Source organism: Chanodichthys erythropterus, chromosome 11 (assembly GCF_024489055.1).
Source record: "Chanodichthys erythropterus isolate Z2021 chromosome 11, ASM2448905v1, whole genome shotgun sequence".
Taxonomy (NCBI): domain Eukaryota; kingdom Metazoa; phylum Chordata; class Actinopteri; order Cypriniformes; family Xenocyprididae; genus Chanodichthys; species Chanodichthys erythropterus.
This window is the reverse complement of record NC_090231.1, coordinates 8,004,476-8,023,048: the sequence shown is the minus strand read 5'-3', so window position 1 is coordinate 8,023,048 and position 18,573 is coordinate 8,004,476. Positions and strand designations below refer to the sequence as shown.

The 18,573-nt window shown below is 36.6% G+C and overlaps 1 protein-coding gene across 1 annotated transcript in view; it reads right to left on the bottom strand.

Moving 5' to 3' along the window:
• Positions 1 to 18,160, bottom strand: part of aldh1a3 (aldehyde dehydrogenase 1 family, member A3) — a 35,882-nt gene extending 17,722 nt beyond the window's left edge. The window contains exons 1-6 of the mRNA XM_067400363.1: positions 18,048 to 18,160; positions 17,553 to 17,657; positions 16,765 to 16,905; positions 14,930 to 15,059; positions 9,905 to 9,966; positions 2,190 to 2,318 (exon numbers count right to left, since the gene is read on the bottom strand). Of these exons, the coding sequence (XP_067256464.1) occupies positions 2,190 to 2,318; positions 9,905 to 9,966; positions 14,930 to 15,059; positions 16,765 to 16,905; positions 17,553 to 17,657; positions 18,048 to 18,146 (666 nt within the window). The 5' untranslated portion in view covers positions 18,147 to 18,160. The remainder of the gene's footprint in view (positions 1 to 2,189; positions 2,319 to 9,904; positions 9,967 to 14,929; positions 15,060 to 16,764; positions 16,906 to 17,552; positions 17,658 to 18,047) is intronic.
• Between the last annotated feature and the right edge of the window lie 413 nt (positions 18,161 to 18,573).

Genomic DNA, 18,573 nt, shown 5'->3' with positions numbered 1-18,573 from the left:
ATGTGGCGAGGGGGGCGTGGTTCAGCGAGGTCTGCAACCGGAGAGAATAGCGGGAGACGCTTGGTAAGTGAGTGGGTTGAATACAAATCACGAACACCTGTTTCTCATTCCAGTGATTGGCGCGGAGACAGGTTAAAACGCCGTGAGAAGCGGGAGCGTGTGAGAGAGAGGGGAACTGTTGACTGAGTCAAGTCGAGGTTCGTGGAGTGAAGCCCTTGTGGATGGTGTAAACCAAACTTGGAGAGAAGCCCTTGTGGATAGCGTATGCCGAACCTGGAGTGAAGCCGTTTGTGGATTGTTTATTTTCGTTGTTGTGCGTTGCACAGTCCTTCTGTTGACATTCAATAAAGACTCAGTCAGCAGTTGTTCGTCGTCCCTGACCACTTCCTTCCCCACTACGAACTTAAATCTACTACATATATTTTTTAGGTACTCTTTACACCTCTGCACATAAGCATCTCTCATCTCTCTCTCGATAATAATTCAAATAAATGCTATAATTCATTCATTCAAATAAATGTAATTTTACCGCACTACTTTAAAGCTGTTGCTCTAGCATTCTGCTCACTTTGAATCAGACACAGAGTTAAAGGGTTAGTTCACCCAAAAATGTAAATTATCCCATGATTTATTCACCCTCAAGCCATCCTAGGTGTAAATGACTTTCTTCTTTCAGCCAAACACAAATGGAGTTATATTAAAAAAAAATATCCTATCCTGGCTCTTCCAAGCTTTTCATAGTTTGTCCAGCAGTTCATAGTTTGTTTGTGTTAGTTCACAGTACATTAACTAATGTTAACAAATACAAACTCTTGATTTTAATAATTTAATAGTATATGCTGAAATTAACATTAAAGGTTAATAAATGCTCCAGTTCAATATTAGTTAAAGGTGCCCTAGAATTGAAAATTGAATTGATCTTGGCATGGTTAAATAACAAGAGTTCTGTACATGGAAATGACATACAGTGAGTCTCAAACACCATTGTTTCCTCCTTCTTATGTAAATTTGATTTGTGCAAAAGACCTCTGAAAAACAGGCGAATCTCAACATAACACAGACTGTGACGCAACAGTCGGGAACATTAATATGTATGACCCCAATATTTGCATATGCCAGCTCATGTTCAAGCCATTAGACAAGCCAGTATTCATGTCTGGATTTGTGCACAGTCGAAACGACAGACTTAATGCAGGTAAGCAAGCTAGGAAAACAGCAAAAAATGGCAGATGGAGTGATAATAACTCACATGATCCATGATATCATGATATTTTTAGTGATATTTTTAAATTGTATTTCTAAATGTTTCGTTAGCATGTTGCTAATGCACTGTTAAATGTGGTTAAAGTTACCATCGTTTCTTACTATATTCACAGAGACATGAGCCGTCGCTATTTTCATTTTTAAACACTTGCAGTCTGTATAATTCATAAACACAACTTCATTCTTCATAAATCTCTCCAACAGTGTGTAATGTTAGCTTTAGCCACAGAGCACCATCAAACTCATTCAGAATCAAATGTAAACATCCAAATAAATACTATACTTACACGATTACACATGCTGCATGACGAACGCTTTGTAAAAATCCATTTTGAGGGCTATATTAGCTGTGTGAACTTTGTTTATGCATTGTATTATAGAGTCGCGAGCTTGGGGGCGTGGAGAGCGCGCGATTTAAAGGGGAAGCACGCTGAATTGGCACATTTTTAATTATGCCCCAAAATAGGCAGTTAAAAAATTTTATAATAAAAAATGTATGGGATATTTTGAGCTGACACTTCACAGACACATTCAGGGGACACCTTAGACTTGTATTACATCTTGTAAAAAAGGGTTCTAGGGAACCTTTAACTAATATTAACTAATGAACCTTATTGTAAAGCGTTACCAAAAGATCTGTTCAATGCCGCAACCAGTTAGAATCAAGTATTCCAGAAAGTCATGTTTTATCCACTGGGGTGCAAAAAGCCTTTAATTTGGCATTTCTATCATAATCTCAAAATCCCCCCGCAAATAAATCCTGAAGCCTTGGTTGGGAAACACTGTTTGTGCAACATCCACAATCAAACCACAGAATCTGGGACGCAAGAAAGGCAGCGCTGATGCAATCAATCATCAGTGTCCATGTTAATTATATCAAAAACACCAAACCAAACAAATCCCATGAGCCACAGCTGCACCCTCACCTCCTTTATGAGAGATCCAACATGAAGAGCCGTCAGCGGGGTCTGTTCAGCGGGTTTAACGACCACCGTGTTCCCACAGGCTAAAGCCGGTGCGATCTTCCATGTGAACATCAGCAGAGGGAAGTTCCACTATAAATGCAGAAGAAGATTACAATTAAGTACATAAACAAATGCACCATCAGTAAAGCTGCGCTAGTTTGATTTCATCTGACTGGGATTGTTTTTAAAACAAGATTTGAAGATGTCAGGTGATTGCTAATGTGTTCTGAAGAGTTGATATGTGGTTGTTATGGGTTGTTACTACAGGTTTTATAAAAATGGAGGCTAAAAGAAGAAAAAGCGTAAGCAGAAAGTGTGCTGTGAACATTTTCTGCCAGGACTGAAGGAGCCTCTGTTGTTTTTAAATACAAGAGCACACCATCAAGTCTAACTGCTGTTCTCTGTAAAATTAGATGCATAAATAGGTACACAAATCATTTGTTTACCAGTAGAGAGTTGTTGTTTTTTTTTGTTTTTTTTTTACAACTTATTGGATGTTGTCATGGCAATTAGACATGTTTCTGGATTGCATTTTCACTTTTTTATTTTTCCTTCTGAGTGACTCATTGCTCTGAATGCCAGCATTGCTTTCTTTAATTACCACCAAATCAATCCCAAATATGAATAATGACTTTATGATATAATCTCCAGTGTCTATCAACAGTTTGTGCTTTGTTTCCAAAGCAACATAAGACAATAAAAAGGCATTTTCATTAATGAACTAAGATTCTTGGATGGTTTGATTTGAAAAATGATATGTATGTTTTTGTAACTTAAGAAAATTGAGACAATATGGGGATTCATCGATGACAGTAACTTAATTTATAGTCATGAATTACCCATCCAGGAGAATATCTTTAAAACAGCCTTTCAGTTACGATAACTTTGTTTGTTAATTATTATCAGAAAGAAAGATCACTCCCTTTTTATTGTATGGTATTTATTAAACTAGTTTTGTTTTTGTTTTTTTGCACAAAAAGGGCACAAAATTACTAAATTCACTGTCACAATTTTAGGGTTTTATATGTGGTTGCTAGGTTGTGGCCTTAAATAGGGTGACAGTATTAAACATCATTAAATCCATTTGTTTAATAGGTTGCTAGGTGATTGTATAACATGCATAACATAACCCCAGCAACCGTCTAGCAATGCCTTAGCAAGTACTCAGAACACCCTAGCATCATCCTATAGCTACTGTACCACTCAGAAAACCCTAGCAACACCCTAACAACCGCTCAAAAATCCCTAGCAACGCCATAGAAACCACTCAAAACACCCTAGCAACCATCTAGCAATGTCCTAGCAAGCACTCAGAACACCCCAGCAAGCACCTATAGCTACCACTCAGAAAACCCTAGCAACACCCTAGCAACCTTCTAGCAATGCCTTAGCAAGCACTCAGAACATCCTAGAAAGCACCTATAGCTACCACACAGAAAACCCTAGCAACCACTTAAAATCCTTAGCAACAATTAAGAACACCCTAGCAACCATCTAGCAATGCCCTAGCAACCACTCAGAACACCCTAGCAAGCACCTACAGCTACCACTCAGAAAACCTTAGCAACCTTCCAGCAATGCCCTAGCAACCACTCAGAACACCCTAGCAAGCACCTATAGCTACCACTCAGAAAACCCAAGCAACACCCTAACAACCACTCAAAAATCCCTAACAATCATTCAGAACACCTAGGCAACCATCTAACAATGCCATAGAAACCAATTAAAACACCCTAGCAACCTTGTAGCAATGCCTTAGCAAGCACCTATATCTACCACTCAGAAAACCTTAGCAACCTTCCAGCAATGCCCTAGCAACCACTCAGAACACCCTAGCAAGCACCTACAGTTACCACTCAGAAAACCTTAGCAACCACTTAAAATCCTTAGCAACCATTCAGAACACCCTAGCAACCATCTAACAATTCCCTAGCAACCACTCAGAACACCCTAGCAAGCACCTACAGCTCCCACTCAAAAAAACCCAAACAACACCCTAGCAACCACTTAAAATTCATAGCAACCATTCAGAACACCCTATCAACCATTAGCAATGCCCTAGCAACCACTCAGAACACCTAGCAACCATCTAGCAATGCCCTAGCAAGCACCTATATCTACCACTCAGAAAACCTTAGCAACACCCTAGCAACCATCTAGTAATGCCCTAACAAGCACTCAGAATACCCTAGCAGGTATCTATAGCTACCACTAAGAAAACCTTAGCAACACCCCAGCAACCACTCAAAATCCCTAGTAACCACTCAGAAAACCAAAGCAACACCCTAGCAACCACTCATGAAACCCTAGCAACCATTCAGAACATCCTAGCAACACCTCAATTAAGCTGACAGTAATAAACACCATTTGAACAGATTTACTTACACTTACACCCTAGCAACCACTTAGTAATGTTTTAGCAACCATACACTAACAACCACTCAGAACAACCTAGCAATGTCCTAGGAATCACTTAGCAATGTCATTTTATATTTCTATTACAGCAGCATACAGTCTCTGTGACATGTCTGTCCCTGTGCATTTTTGCAGCATGTATTCGGATTTAGTGGGCGTACGGGAGATATTTAATTACATGGGAGTCAAATCACACTTTCATTTCATACCTCACGGTCAGGCTGCTTCTCTGTAATTGGAATTAGTGAGGATTTAAAGCTTCACAAAAAAATCCACCAGAACACTGATAGAGTTACATCAAGAAAGAAAACAGGCTCTTCACAGTAAGGAACCGAAACAAGGCCTCGCGGTTTCAGAGAGTTGACGCTCATGCAAGCTTTCATAAACATTCATAAGCTTCAGCAGCAAGCAAGATCATAACATGCTCGTCTCGTGTGATGTCTGTGAGAGGGAGTGGTTTATTTGTGTTCGTCTGTGTGTGAGAGTGTGTATCTGTATCCAAGGTGTTTCCTTACATGCATCTGAAAGACTCTAGACAGGCGTTGGCTACAGTATATAAACAATGCTGTGGCAAAGACATCATGTATGTGTGATTCAACACTCAGAGGATCTATTGTGTTTATGTTCTAAACCATGTTCAAGTATGTTTCTTTTTTAAATGAACTGTTTAAATGGTAGTTTTAATACTGTCAAATTCACAAATTAAGTGCATTTGGCAAGCATTGAAGTATACCTACAAGGAATCCCATCCTGGGGAAACTACTTATTAACTTTAACTTGCCATACTACAAACTACTCATAATCTGACATGGAACTTACACTACTTCGTAAGCTACTAACAGACATGTTTATTTACTAGCAGTTTGAGTATTAATCTGGCATTAAAGCAAGGAGGACTTCAGTTAGTGTGACAGCATTAAACAACATTTGAACAATTGTATTAACTACACTAAATGCCACCAATACACAAAACCTAAACAAAATACTACCATTAAAGAAATTAATTAGAGATGCACCGAAGTATTAGCCAATAATCGGTAAGCTATCGGCTGATAAAAGCAAGTATTTCCACTACCCCGACAGCACAGGTACGTCTCTAAGACATTATTTGTTCACCAAAGTTTGTTTTTGAAATAATCTCCAATATTTCACAAACAATTCGATGGACAGCAGCAGTCCTAGAGGCAAAATTGCTCAGAATGAGGAGTTCAACCATGTGTTATGAATGTTGTGGACGTGGGTGAAACATTGCGTGATGTGCAATAATTTACGTACATGAAGAATGAGAAGGCGCCCCGTGGTGGCCGATTTCTTTCAAATTTCTCACAGGTCTCTGGGGACATGAGTTAAACAGGCCCAAACAGGACTTTGTTCTGCCTCCTTGGACAAAGACACCGCATGGCAATTTTTAAGTCAATCAGACATAGGGTTGCGTAGTTATATCCATTTTATTCCGAGTTTAGTGAAAATATCTCATTCCATTCATGAATTATAGCCGTTTTAGTAAAAGTGGCTCAGCCCACTTTGAACGTTTTGGTGGCATTAGAATCTAAATTTCAACTATTTTTGATAATTATTGACATTATTAACTCCAGAGAATCTTGCTGCCCTCGTTTGGTTCCAATCGGACCTAGTTCGCAAAAGTTGGTTTCGCAGGACGGCGATCGAATCCAAGGAAAGACACCTGTCCGTCTTGAACCAAGGATTCTGATGATATAAGACACTTGAGTCTACACCTAACAGTTTAGGAGTTATGAGCAATTTCATACTTTTCACCACTGTAGCGCCCCCGTCAGGCCGATCAGGACGAGCCTTACTGACGTTGTAGTCGGTGTAAGTACTACAAGCCCTCAAGGTTTCTTTTGGTCCCTACGACTTACGGTTTGGTCAGCCCAATCACTTTTTAGGGAAGAATGCTGATCCTTGGAAATTTTAACAATTTGCAGATGTTAAAGGGTTAGTTCACCCAAAAATGTCGTTCCAAACCCGTAAGACCTCCGTTCATCTTCAGAACACAGTTTAAGATATTTTAGATTTAGTCCGAAAGCTTTCTGTCCCTCCATTGAAAATGTATGTACGGTATACTGTCCATGTCCAGAAAGGTAATAAAAACATAATCAAAGTAGTCCATGTGACATCAGTGTGTTAGTTAGTATTTGTTAAAGCATCAAAAATACATTTTGGTCCAAAAATAACAAAAACTACGACTTTATTCAGCATTTTATTCTCTTCCGGGTCTGTTGTCAATCCGCGTTCACGACTCCGCAGTGACGCGCTGACGTGACTTCGCAAACATGTCTAATGATTTCGACACAGACGGAGACTGGCATTTTTTTGCTCAGCCATATTTATTTGAACCCGAATACACGGACGAAGAACTAAGAGCGATGGAAGAAGCTCCTACACAGCAGCAACCGCTGTCACAAGCAGCGTCTCTGCGGAGTCGTGAACACGGATTGACAACAGACCCGGAAGAGAAGACAATGTTGTAGTTTTTGTTATTTTTGGACCAAAATGTATTTTTGATGCTTTAACAAATTCTAACTAACCCACTGATGTCACATGGACTACTTTGATGATGTTTTTATTATCTTTCTGGACATGGACAGTATACCGTACGTACATTTTCAATGGAAGGACAAAAAGCTCTCGGATTAAAACTAAAATATCTTAAACTGTGTTCTGAAGATGAACGGAGGTCTTACGGGTTTGGAACGACATGAGGGTGAGTCATTAATGACATAATTTTCATTTTTGGGTGAACTAACCCTTTAATGCAGACATCAAATAGACGTCTCAGTGATGAAGGCCTGCTTGTGCTGTCATGGATATCGGCCATCTGCCCAACAGCCAATGATCAGGGCCGATTATATCCTGTCAAAGAGTTCAGACTGCAACTCATAATGTGTGTGAAGTAAATCTTTCTTTGAATTTAGGGCAAGTTAATGTGACAATAGCGCATTAATAGTTAAAAAAAAAGCAGGCTGTATTTGACTAAACATTTTTTCCTACACCAGGCATTATTTGTAGCGCGCCGCCCATCCAAAAATTGCAAAGAGCATTGGCCTTTGTTACTTTAAAAAGTAACTTTTTAAGAATTAAAAAGTATCAGCTTTCAAATTTTGCAGTGCGAGTCATCCTCTTACTATTTAATACAATTTATATATAGGAAAACAAGCATGAACATCAAAAGTCGATGTTGAGAAATATGCACCCTCCAGAAACTTGCGTTCTGCAATTGAACAGCGCCTTGTGGTGCCATCACAAAGGGGCACAAAATCACTCTCACGGACCTTCTCCGGGTCTGTTCCTGGCTGGTGGAATGACCTACCACTACCTCTATCCGAGCAGCTGAGTCTTTAGCCATTTTCAAAAAAAATGCTAAAAACATATCTTTTTCGTCAACACCTGACCCAGTTATAGTAGCACTTCCTTTTTATTTATGTATCTTATTCTTTTTTCGCTTTCTATTCTTTTTCCATCTATTTGTGTATTTAAAAAAAAATTGACTTCAAAACTGACTTCACACAGCACTTACATACTGTTGTACTCATGTAAGTCTCTTTGGAGAAAAGTGTCTGCTAAATGACTAAATGTAAATGTAAATACAGCACAACTTACCGAAATCTGTATCATGTCTCATGTAATCGATCAATCTGTGTTTTTGGACCATGGAAAGACATCAATTAAACAGCTAGCCTACCTCAGGAAATGTTCACAGTTCCTTAGTTAGCAATAATAAAAAAAAAAAAATAAATAAATAAATAAATAAATATATATATATATATATATTTACTGTTAATTATATTTCTGTCATGACAACTCAGAGAGTTTGGCATGGTAATGGGTATGACAATGTTGTATGTTTGGTCTTGGCGGAATAGATCTGCTACACTGCTGCTGCTTTTACTTCTGCTGCCGCTGTAGGTTATTGCTGCTACCAATACATACACGACACACTGTGAGCAAGTAAGACATGCTGCTGCTGCTGTACAATATAGCGTACATGAATTAAAGTAGCATATCTACACAGGTGGAGCTGGGGATGGTGGAGGGTTTCTGAAAGCACACTGTGCTGCACTACTAAGGCAAATGCTACCCAAGTATTATGTGATTACGAGCAGGTTGAGTTAAAGGACCTATTAGCCTGCGCCATCTAGAGTTTCATGACAGAACTTTGTATGTGTGTTTAAATTTGCTTATGAAAACTACCTTATGTGCAACTGAGTTGGGTACAAACATTTCAGTTTATGTCTGAGTTTAATTATATCTGAAAATAAATAGCCATTGAATATAATAGTTTGGACTCTGTTAATTATAACGTCTAATATTATAGTAATGTACATAATGAGAGTTCCCTGTATAGTTTGCATTATTTGGAGTTTCGGCAGATGTCCTTCTGAATAATCGCTGAATAATCACATCAGCGGAGAAATTTAGTATCGGTGCATCTCTAAAATCAATACGGTAAATTAAATAATGCTTAATTAATTAATACTTTAAATTAATACTAGGAAAAGACACATTAAACTGATCAAGTGACAGTAAAGACATTTACAATGTTACAAAAGATTTATATTTCAAGATTTCTATTCTATTAAAGAATCCTTTAAAATATATCATGGTTTCCACAAAAATGTTAAGCAGCACAACTGTTTTATTAAATAAAAAATAAAAAAACTATATAGTGTATTTATTTACCAAACAAAATATGTTTTTAATTATTAAATTTTGAAAGAAATGAAAATAAAAACTTTATTCTCTCCATTTCATCATTATATTTCTTAACTTTCTGAAAGTTATTAATTCATATAATTACTATTAATATTGAACATCAAACTGGTTTCTTAGCATTTTCTTTACACAAAGCACAAATTCAGTGCATTTTCCTGCCCTCTTTTGATTGACAGGATATATCAGCCCTGACTATCGGCTGTTTTTAAACTATTGGCGATAGTGTGAAAATTCGCCGATACCAATTATTGGCTGATATATCGATGCATCTCTAATAAAAATAATTAAATATAAATTTAAATTAAATATAATTAAATAATAAAATATAATAATTAAAATAAATAATAAATATAAATAAATATATCAATTATAATTAAAAACCAATTAAATAAAAATACTATAAAAATGCTAATTACATCTAAAAATAACAATTAAAAAGTAGGATGTACCAGAACCTTCTGATTTGATCCACAAAAAAAAAAAAAAAAAAAAAAAAAAAAACCCAAATGGAAAATAGCCAAACTCACCGGAATAATTGCTCCGCACACACCGATGGGCTCATGTTTGGTAAAACACACAAAGTTTTCATCTGTTGGGAAGAAAAGAAATGAGGAAGTCAAGGGGCACTAAACACTGTAACACACTAAGCTCCCCTTTGATATACAATCATTGTTTCCTTGGGAAGCTCTTGGATGTGACCATCGAAAAGCAAACATGAAAGACAAAGGAATGGGAAAAACACACAGCGACGGTTTCAATGGCCCACACAAAGCTCTGGTCAGGAAGAGTGTATATGTTCTGCTGCTTTTTTTCTTCTGCTTTCACCGGAGACACATTGAAACGAGAGAGGCCTGAGGTGTGTGAGAAGTCTGGGCAGCAGTTCAAACCCACTGCAGATCTGCTCTTGGCTTGGATGCACACCTTTGTTCACCCTCACTGGTCTCCTTCTCCCTTTGCTCTCTCTCCCAGGAGTCAGATAACCAGTCAGGGGTAATGTAAGGTAGCAATGCTGTTTTATCACATCTCTTCGCACTTGAACCTTTCCGTTGGAAAATGCCACTAAGATTGGCCAATTTACCACTTCCTTGTTCCAATGTGTATCCAGTTAAAGATTCGAGTGGTCTTGCTGAGTACTGCACAATGAGGGATTATTAAAGGAATAGTTCTCCCAAAAATGAAAATTCGGTCATTATTTTAGTCACCATCATGTATTTCTAAACCCGTATGCGGCTATTTTCTATGTGAACAGAAGTGCAGTTTTTAGTGAACAAAATAAAGGTTTGGAATAACATGAGGATGCTAATGAAAATGAAAGCAAACCCATTTAAAACACTCACAATAATTTATCTCACTGATACAAAACCTAGCATGCTGCCTATGTAGACAGTATTTTAAGGCATCATAAGCGGTAGGCAGCATTGATACTGTACCATCTTTTGAACAAATTCACCTCACATGTACACTACTTTTCGAAAGTTAGGGTCAGAGAGTTTTTTTTTTATGTTTATTAAATAAGTATTTTATGTTTGCATTTATTTGTACAGTAATATTGCAAAATGTTATTACAATTTCAAACTGTTTTCTATTTTAATATATTTTAAAATGTAATTTATTCCTGTGATCAAAGCTGAATTTTCAGCATCATTAGTCTTCAGTGTCACATGATCCTTCAGAAATCATTCTAATATGATGATTTGATGCTTAACAAACATTTATGATTATTATCAATGTTGAAAACAGTTGTGATGCTATATATTTTTTAACCATGATACATTTTCAGGATTGTTTTATTAATAGAAATTTCAAAAGAACATCATTTATTTGAAATAGAAATCTTTTGTAAAATTACAAAAGTCTTTACTGTCACTTTTTGCATTATAATTTTATAATATATTTTGATGAGTTTAGTGGAAAAAATCTATCAAATAAAATAAATTATTTTTTTATGTTTTAATTACACCAACACACACAGTCAAACCAAAAATTATTCAGACATTTTTGATATTTTATATATTTTTACTAGTGGGTGCAGGACACTATAGTTCATTTATGTAAGTGAGGATAGCAAAATAAAGTAAACTGTGACTTAATATACCCAAAAATTCTTCATACAGTGGACTACCAGTTAAACTGATAAAACTTTAGAACAAAAAATTAACCAGACACTTTGAACTGACCGTGTTTTGCTCAAGTGTTATCTGACATAATTAAGATTATTTTTTTCTGACACAGTTTAACTCTGAAATCTTGTCATATTTTATTACCATTTTTTTTTAACTATAGTGAATAAACTGAATTAATGAATGAAATGTTCAAGGTGTCTGTATGCATTTTGGTTTGACTGTATATCGGATGATGTAGACAACAAGCCAGACGATAAAGCAGCTTACTAGATTTTGCTTCGTAACATACATTGAAAGCCATCCAATTAAAACTACAGCCCAACAACAAACTCAGACATGCTGCTGACACCAGCGTACGAATCTCCCACGAACATGCGTGACATTTCATATATCTGTGCATGGATACGTGGGAGCCACGCCTGTTAATCTACCACAGCCGGCCTCTGCAAGGCCTGACCTTCTCGTGTTTCCCCACGCTGCAATGTGTCGGGGTGATTACAGACTTGACGACTCCCTCACACAATGCTCATCTCTGGCTGGGATCAGCCAACGGCCCTTTCTAACTGATCCGACAGCGCTGCTTATCAAAGGTTAAATTTACATGGCATCTAGAAGGGGTTTATTTCAGTAAACTGTACGTTCCCAAAGCCTCGCCCACCGACTTCCAACACCACACAAGTTTCCAGCAGCAACTAATTAATCTGTCTAGACTGAAAAAATACTGTAATCTGACAACCAATCAGAACATGTATCTGATGTTTAATAAGCATTTATACCCAGTGCTACACCCATCAAACTATCAAATATGATTCTCAACAAAAAAAGATTTAAAACTGTTCCATTTTTACACCACCAAATATCATATATGCATGAAATTGTATCGTATTTTATGTGCAGCTTTATGTAGTTGGGACCCTATGCAATACCCATGGAGTGATAGCCACCTCTGTATGTGGGTGGAAATGTCAAATTGGCCAGATTGGTCTTATAATTGGCACGAGTTAATCCAGCCAATGCAACGAACCGTAAACAACACATTTTTCCAAATAAACACTTGAGTTCGGCAGTAAGCGGTTGACGTATGCTAATTGGCAGCTGTTATCAATGGGGAAATTCAAAGCGGCTTCAGTCACGCACCGTGTTCCAGCCCTCAAAAGAGCGAGATATTCTATCTGGCCGCTGATTCCCTGAACTCCAGCTCATCTGCGGCACTAGCGGTCGTACCTCAGCGATTAGGATCAGAGCCTCTTCCTTTTCCTTTGTGTGCCAGGGCTTTCGTCTTTTAACGCTTTATTTGAATCTAATCAGGGGGAAAGGAAGGAAAGCATGTTTTGTCTATTGAGTATCCTGGAGTGGCAGGAATGCTGGGGGAAAGGGAAGAATTAGAGAGGGGGATGACATGCCACCCAGGGCTGAAGGGAACCCATCAACCCTTTCTTGCTCATTAACTCATCATTAGTATGAAGTCTTTATCATATCCACACCAGCTGAATTGAGAATGCCTTTTAAATTGCAATTCACTTTCCCGATTTGAATCAAATTTGAATTCGGTGGCACACAGGAAGCAGAATTCTAATTTAAATTCAAATTTAAAAGTGCAGTGTGTCATTTAATAAATAATGACTTTTTCCAAACAGGTTTCTATTAGTCTGCAAAACCTACAAATTACTTATTTGGGTCATTGACGAATAAGGTTTTTAAAAGTGTAAAAAAACCTAATGGAGATATAATTAATTTTGAAGTTTTATTAAGGGTTAACAATGAGATTATGTAGTTTTTATAATCAAATAACTCTGCTTTTGTCATTTTTTTACAAGATGGACAAATTTTGTCACCAAAACAGTCATTTGGTTTAACCAAAATTTCGGTTTTACTGAATGACACTTTTGGTTACACCGAATGACTATATTTTCAAACAATGCTAACAGGCTGATATCTAGCTAGCTAGCAAAAGGACAATCAAACATTTTATATTTAGTACAAGTTTTTAAAATATTACATCATTTTCCATGTTTTATAGCGGTTGTACTGAATGACCTGATGTTTCGGGACATGTGTATGAGTGAAAACATGAATTTTTCAAATAGTTAAGAGAGAGTTAGTTAATTTGATTCACGACCATGTGGTCCTTTGCAGGTGTCTGAATGATGTCATATCCATGATATTGACCACTTGATCCAAAATGGTCCCTTTATATTGGTTACTCCAAATGACATCAATGAAATTCATTTTTCTGGACAATCTTTCTCATAACAAAGCAATGACTTCTACACATAATTTTAATATCATTTTGCTCTATGTTGATATATGATGTTATAAAATCATTCCAGAATAAAAAAAATATATATATTTATTACATTTTAAGATATTTTAATCACAAATGAAATGGCTGTATTGGCCTTTGGATGGTTAAACCGAATGACTTTTTGACACTTCAAAATCTGTAAAATACCTTTATATGTAGAAAATATAATTAAAACCTTTTGGAGTCAATAAAAGAGATCTAGTTGTACTACCTTTCTTACTTTGAATGTTATATCTTTGTTTTTTATTATTATTAAGGCCTTCGGAAAAAAAAAAAAAAAAAAAAAAGACTTGTCACGTCATTGACCCATTTACAGCTGTCCATCCATATTAAACAATTTCTCCAATAGAAAAAATAATAAAAATTTAAATATATACACTATTGTTCAAAATTTGGGGTCAGTAAGACATATACTTTGTAACAAAATATTTCTGTTTCAAATAAATGCTGTTCTTTTGAACTTTCTATTCATCAAAGTATCCTGGAAAAAAATGTATAATACTTTCCACAAAAATATGAAGCAGCACAACTGTTATTAACATTGATAATTATCAGAAGTGTTTCTTGTGCAGCAAATCAGCATATCAGAATGATTTCTGAAGGATCATGTGACACAGTAATGATGCTGAAAATTCAATTTTTCTTACAGACCCCAAACTTTTGTACAGTAGTGTATACATGCTGTAAGTATAGTTTTTAATACATAATTTTAATAATAAAATGAACAATATTTCATTTTATTATGAATTATGCATAAACATGCAGTCTTCATATTTTCAGAAACATTGGCTCTTTCGACTGCCACCTTAAAAAAAAATATTTCATTTAGACATTCTGTAATATTTCATTATGTTTTCAGTGTGAAACGTTAATTTACCACAGTATTCGTAATGAAACAACTTAGATTTTGCTTTGGACTAATAAAACCAAGTAAATTCATTTACCTTTGAATTCTAATTCTACATCCTGTGATGCGTCAACAATTTAATTATAATTCATTCTCATGATTTGAAAATAAGCCAGTACTAAAACTGAGAATTTAGCTCAACCGTGGTCCACATGACAGGACTAAATAAATCAGCTGATCGGACTGAAAACATAAGCGACAGGATGACGACACTCACCGACTGGCATGGTTTTCCCATGAATCTTGTCTGTCCAGCCAGCGTAATATCTCAGGGTTTTAATGCTGCCGTCCAGATCGACAAAGAACGCATGCAGGAAGGGTTTGCCAGTGTCCATTGACTCCAGAGTCTAGAAACAAACAAAAAAAGCGTTTGGTTCAAACCCAATTCTGAGAACATAAAAGCATAAAGTTATAATTTTATTACCAATCTGTTTCAAATAGGCATATTTATTGGGCATTTTCGAAAAGCATGCTCATTTCCAGAACTACAAATTTGATACAAAACAACTTTTTTTCATGTGCGTCAGAGGATGCCAAGATTTTAATGCACATGGGGAATTTGTAGGTCCAGAAATTAAACAATAACACATATAATCAATTCTGCTGCCCTCTAACAATATAAACAATGTCATCATGAGGAAAAAAAGTCCACGGCTGAAGTCATTGGCAGAGTCCTTGTTCAAGAGAGCTGTAATGTGCTGCTGGGTCGATTGCCGAGCACGCTTCTAAACACCACATTATGTTAAAGATTACTTAAAATACTATTACATTTCTAAAGCATGATCAATCTGACATCTCAAGCTACTAACAGCCACCCAAATTCATCATACAAGATTGCTGGGTGTGTTTTGCATTTCGATAGCCTACTAAAGGGGAAAAAAACCTTTCAGAATCTGTTTGCGTGGGAAACATCCAAAACATTATGCATGAGTATAATTGTGAAATACGTATTAAATTTCATCCATCCCAATGTAGCTACAACTGTAAAAAGCACTGCAAAGGGCCTAAAATAGATAAGCGAGCGCAGTATACGAGATCATTTTAAGCTCTTTTTCTGTAAATCTGTTCTTTATTTATTCCGTTCTTTATCTATGCAGAGCTCTGATATCCCAGAATCACAGGACATGTTTGCAATTATCAATCACATGCAATCTAAAAACATTACTTCACACACATCTGTAAAATTTCATTCACAAATGCAGCAACTAACATGATCTGGCAGGAGAACAGGGTGAAAACCAACCAAAGCAAGGCTTTCATTATGTAAAACCGAAGCATTGTGATACTGCATAGAGAAACAAACAACATTGTGTCCAAAGAAGACATTTTTTGATAGATAAATCCTAAACTTTTTTGATGTTTTAATTGACAAGACTTCAAAATCAGACCACCATGTCAACGCTCACACCTGCAGAAGTGTTTGACGAATGCATTCAGACAGGCGTGACAGCCTATTGACACAAAACAAACACAACACAGCCTTTATCATCAAGTGTGCAGCTTCATAAGGCCTACAATTCAACATGTGCTCATTCCACCTCTTTCAATTGGGCGGACATTTAATTCTGATTGAGCTCAATTGTTTCATATTTTCTGACTGAGGTATTTGTCTCTTCAGTCTGACAAAGATTTGCTGTGAAAGTGATCAGAAGCCATTTTTAATAAATAGAGTTGAAACGAGCAAACTTATGGTTGATGGATGAAATACAGACACTTGAAATGCAGTTTTGTGTTTGTGTTGTTTAAAACAGTGATTGATTAGCATCAAAGTTGGTGTGTATGCTAATTTAGTGTTTGCAAATAGGCCTAGGCTAGTTGTTTACTGAGTAGGCCTGTTCTGCACTGTTAACACAAATATTATCACTATGGGCAAATTTGCCCTTGAAAGTAATTAGTTTGGGATTGAAAATACAGCTAAAGTTGAGCAGAGTTCAACTACATGTAAATGAGTAACGACGCAAATACTAAAGTTACATAGAAATCGCAGGCGCGGTCTACATCGCATGCGCACGAGTAGATTTAATCGCGTGGCGTGAGGAGATGAGAACTCACCGCGAGCACAGCGCGCTCTCGCTCCAGCAGGTCCGCGAGTCTGTGCAGTAATCTGCCCCGGCTCGACGTGTCCATCCGCCGCCACTCTGAGCCTCTCTGCCCGGCCGCTCTGGCAGCTTTAACCGCCTCATCCACATCAGCCTGAACAATCACATGAACACTTTAGACTACACCAGAACTACATGACAGATCAAAGGTAAATCTATCATTATTATTAATTATTATGTGAAACTGCAGATGACTTAATCATTTCATGTAACCTGATCAATGCATTTAATCTTATAATATCAATACATTTAAATAATCATATCCATAATTCTTACATACCTAATTCTCAAACCAGACACAAATAGTCTAACTTAATAATGCAATATAATTAATCGTGTATCAGCTGCCAAAATCAGTTATATAAAATAACTGCAATAAATCAGTCACATTTAGGCTACATATTCATGATTTAACTGATAATAGTGCAGTCTAATTAAACTCATATACTTAAATCCTGTATTAGCTGCCAAATCATAAATAGCTATATATAAAATAATTGTAATTGTATATAAACAGATAATATCTGACAAACCCTGAAAACATAAGCATGTTAATTTCTTGTTTAATAATAGAATTTAATAAATTGATCAAATCTAATTTCTTTTTAAATCAGCTGCCAAGTCATATATTTACATGAATGATTATGATTCATAAATACATGACAGATAAACATGACTCCCAAAATCACTGTACATGCATATTCATTTTTTAATTAGTCTAATGAGTCAAATTCCTCTTACTTTATCCGCCTCCTCGACGTCGCAGATTTTGACACCTGTTGCAGGGTTGATTGTGGGGAACTTCTTTCCTTTGATTGACGTGTGCCATTCGTTATTGATAAAAATCTGCAACAAATACAGTTAAACTGGTTTCTAATTAAAGTTAAGACTTATTTTAGAATTAAATCTTATAGACAAAACATGACAATGGGATTATATGTGTACCGTATCCCTTTAAATTAAAACTGTTTAACCCTCATATAAAAACAATTTCCACTGTATAGGGTAGTTGCTATGAGGTTCTTTGAAGATAATATAAAGTTTAACAGTTTAACTCACCTGTACTGTTTTTCTAAAAACTTTTTGTAAAACTTCAATGACATCAGGGTCTAAAATCCTTCATTTTTTATAGTGAAGGCCTACATTTTCTCATAAATGTCCTTGAAAAGACACTACACAAATCAGACTCAAATTCCACATGCACTGGTATTCCTTTTTACAATGAAAAACTCTTACCTTAGCGTGTTTAATCTCAGTGATTTTCACAGGTTGAGGCAGAGACGGAGGGGACGTGTTTCGAGTCACCCCGTTCTCTATAGTCCCGTTCTGTGCCATTGCAGTGCGGTCGCAGTGAAGTGCTATAGAGATGAAGATTACAGATCACTGTTGACTGAACATGATTCTACATTCAGCACACTTTATAAGAACTTTTAAAGGTCCTCCCCTTTGGGCAAGTGTGCACTCCGCCTACCATGACAGAGTTTCTCGTCCCACCTGCCAGTGAATCAGTCTTTCACACAGAAAACATGCTGTTTTCCAGATATGCCTTTCCACGATGTATCAGGAAAGTTTTAGGAGATCAAACATTGGAAATAGCTGCGGTTAGGAAGTTTTAGACTCTCCAGAAGCCTTACACAAAATGATTGGCTGTGTCTTCATGCCAGGCATTAGAGGTAATGAGTGTGAATTAATCGTCCAGCAATATTTACATTGTAACAAAGTCTCTTTGATCTGCTTGCGGAGGGACGGATTTGAAGCGACG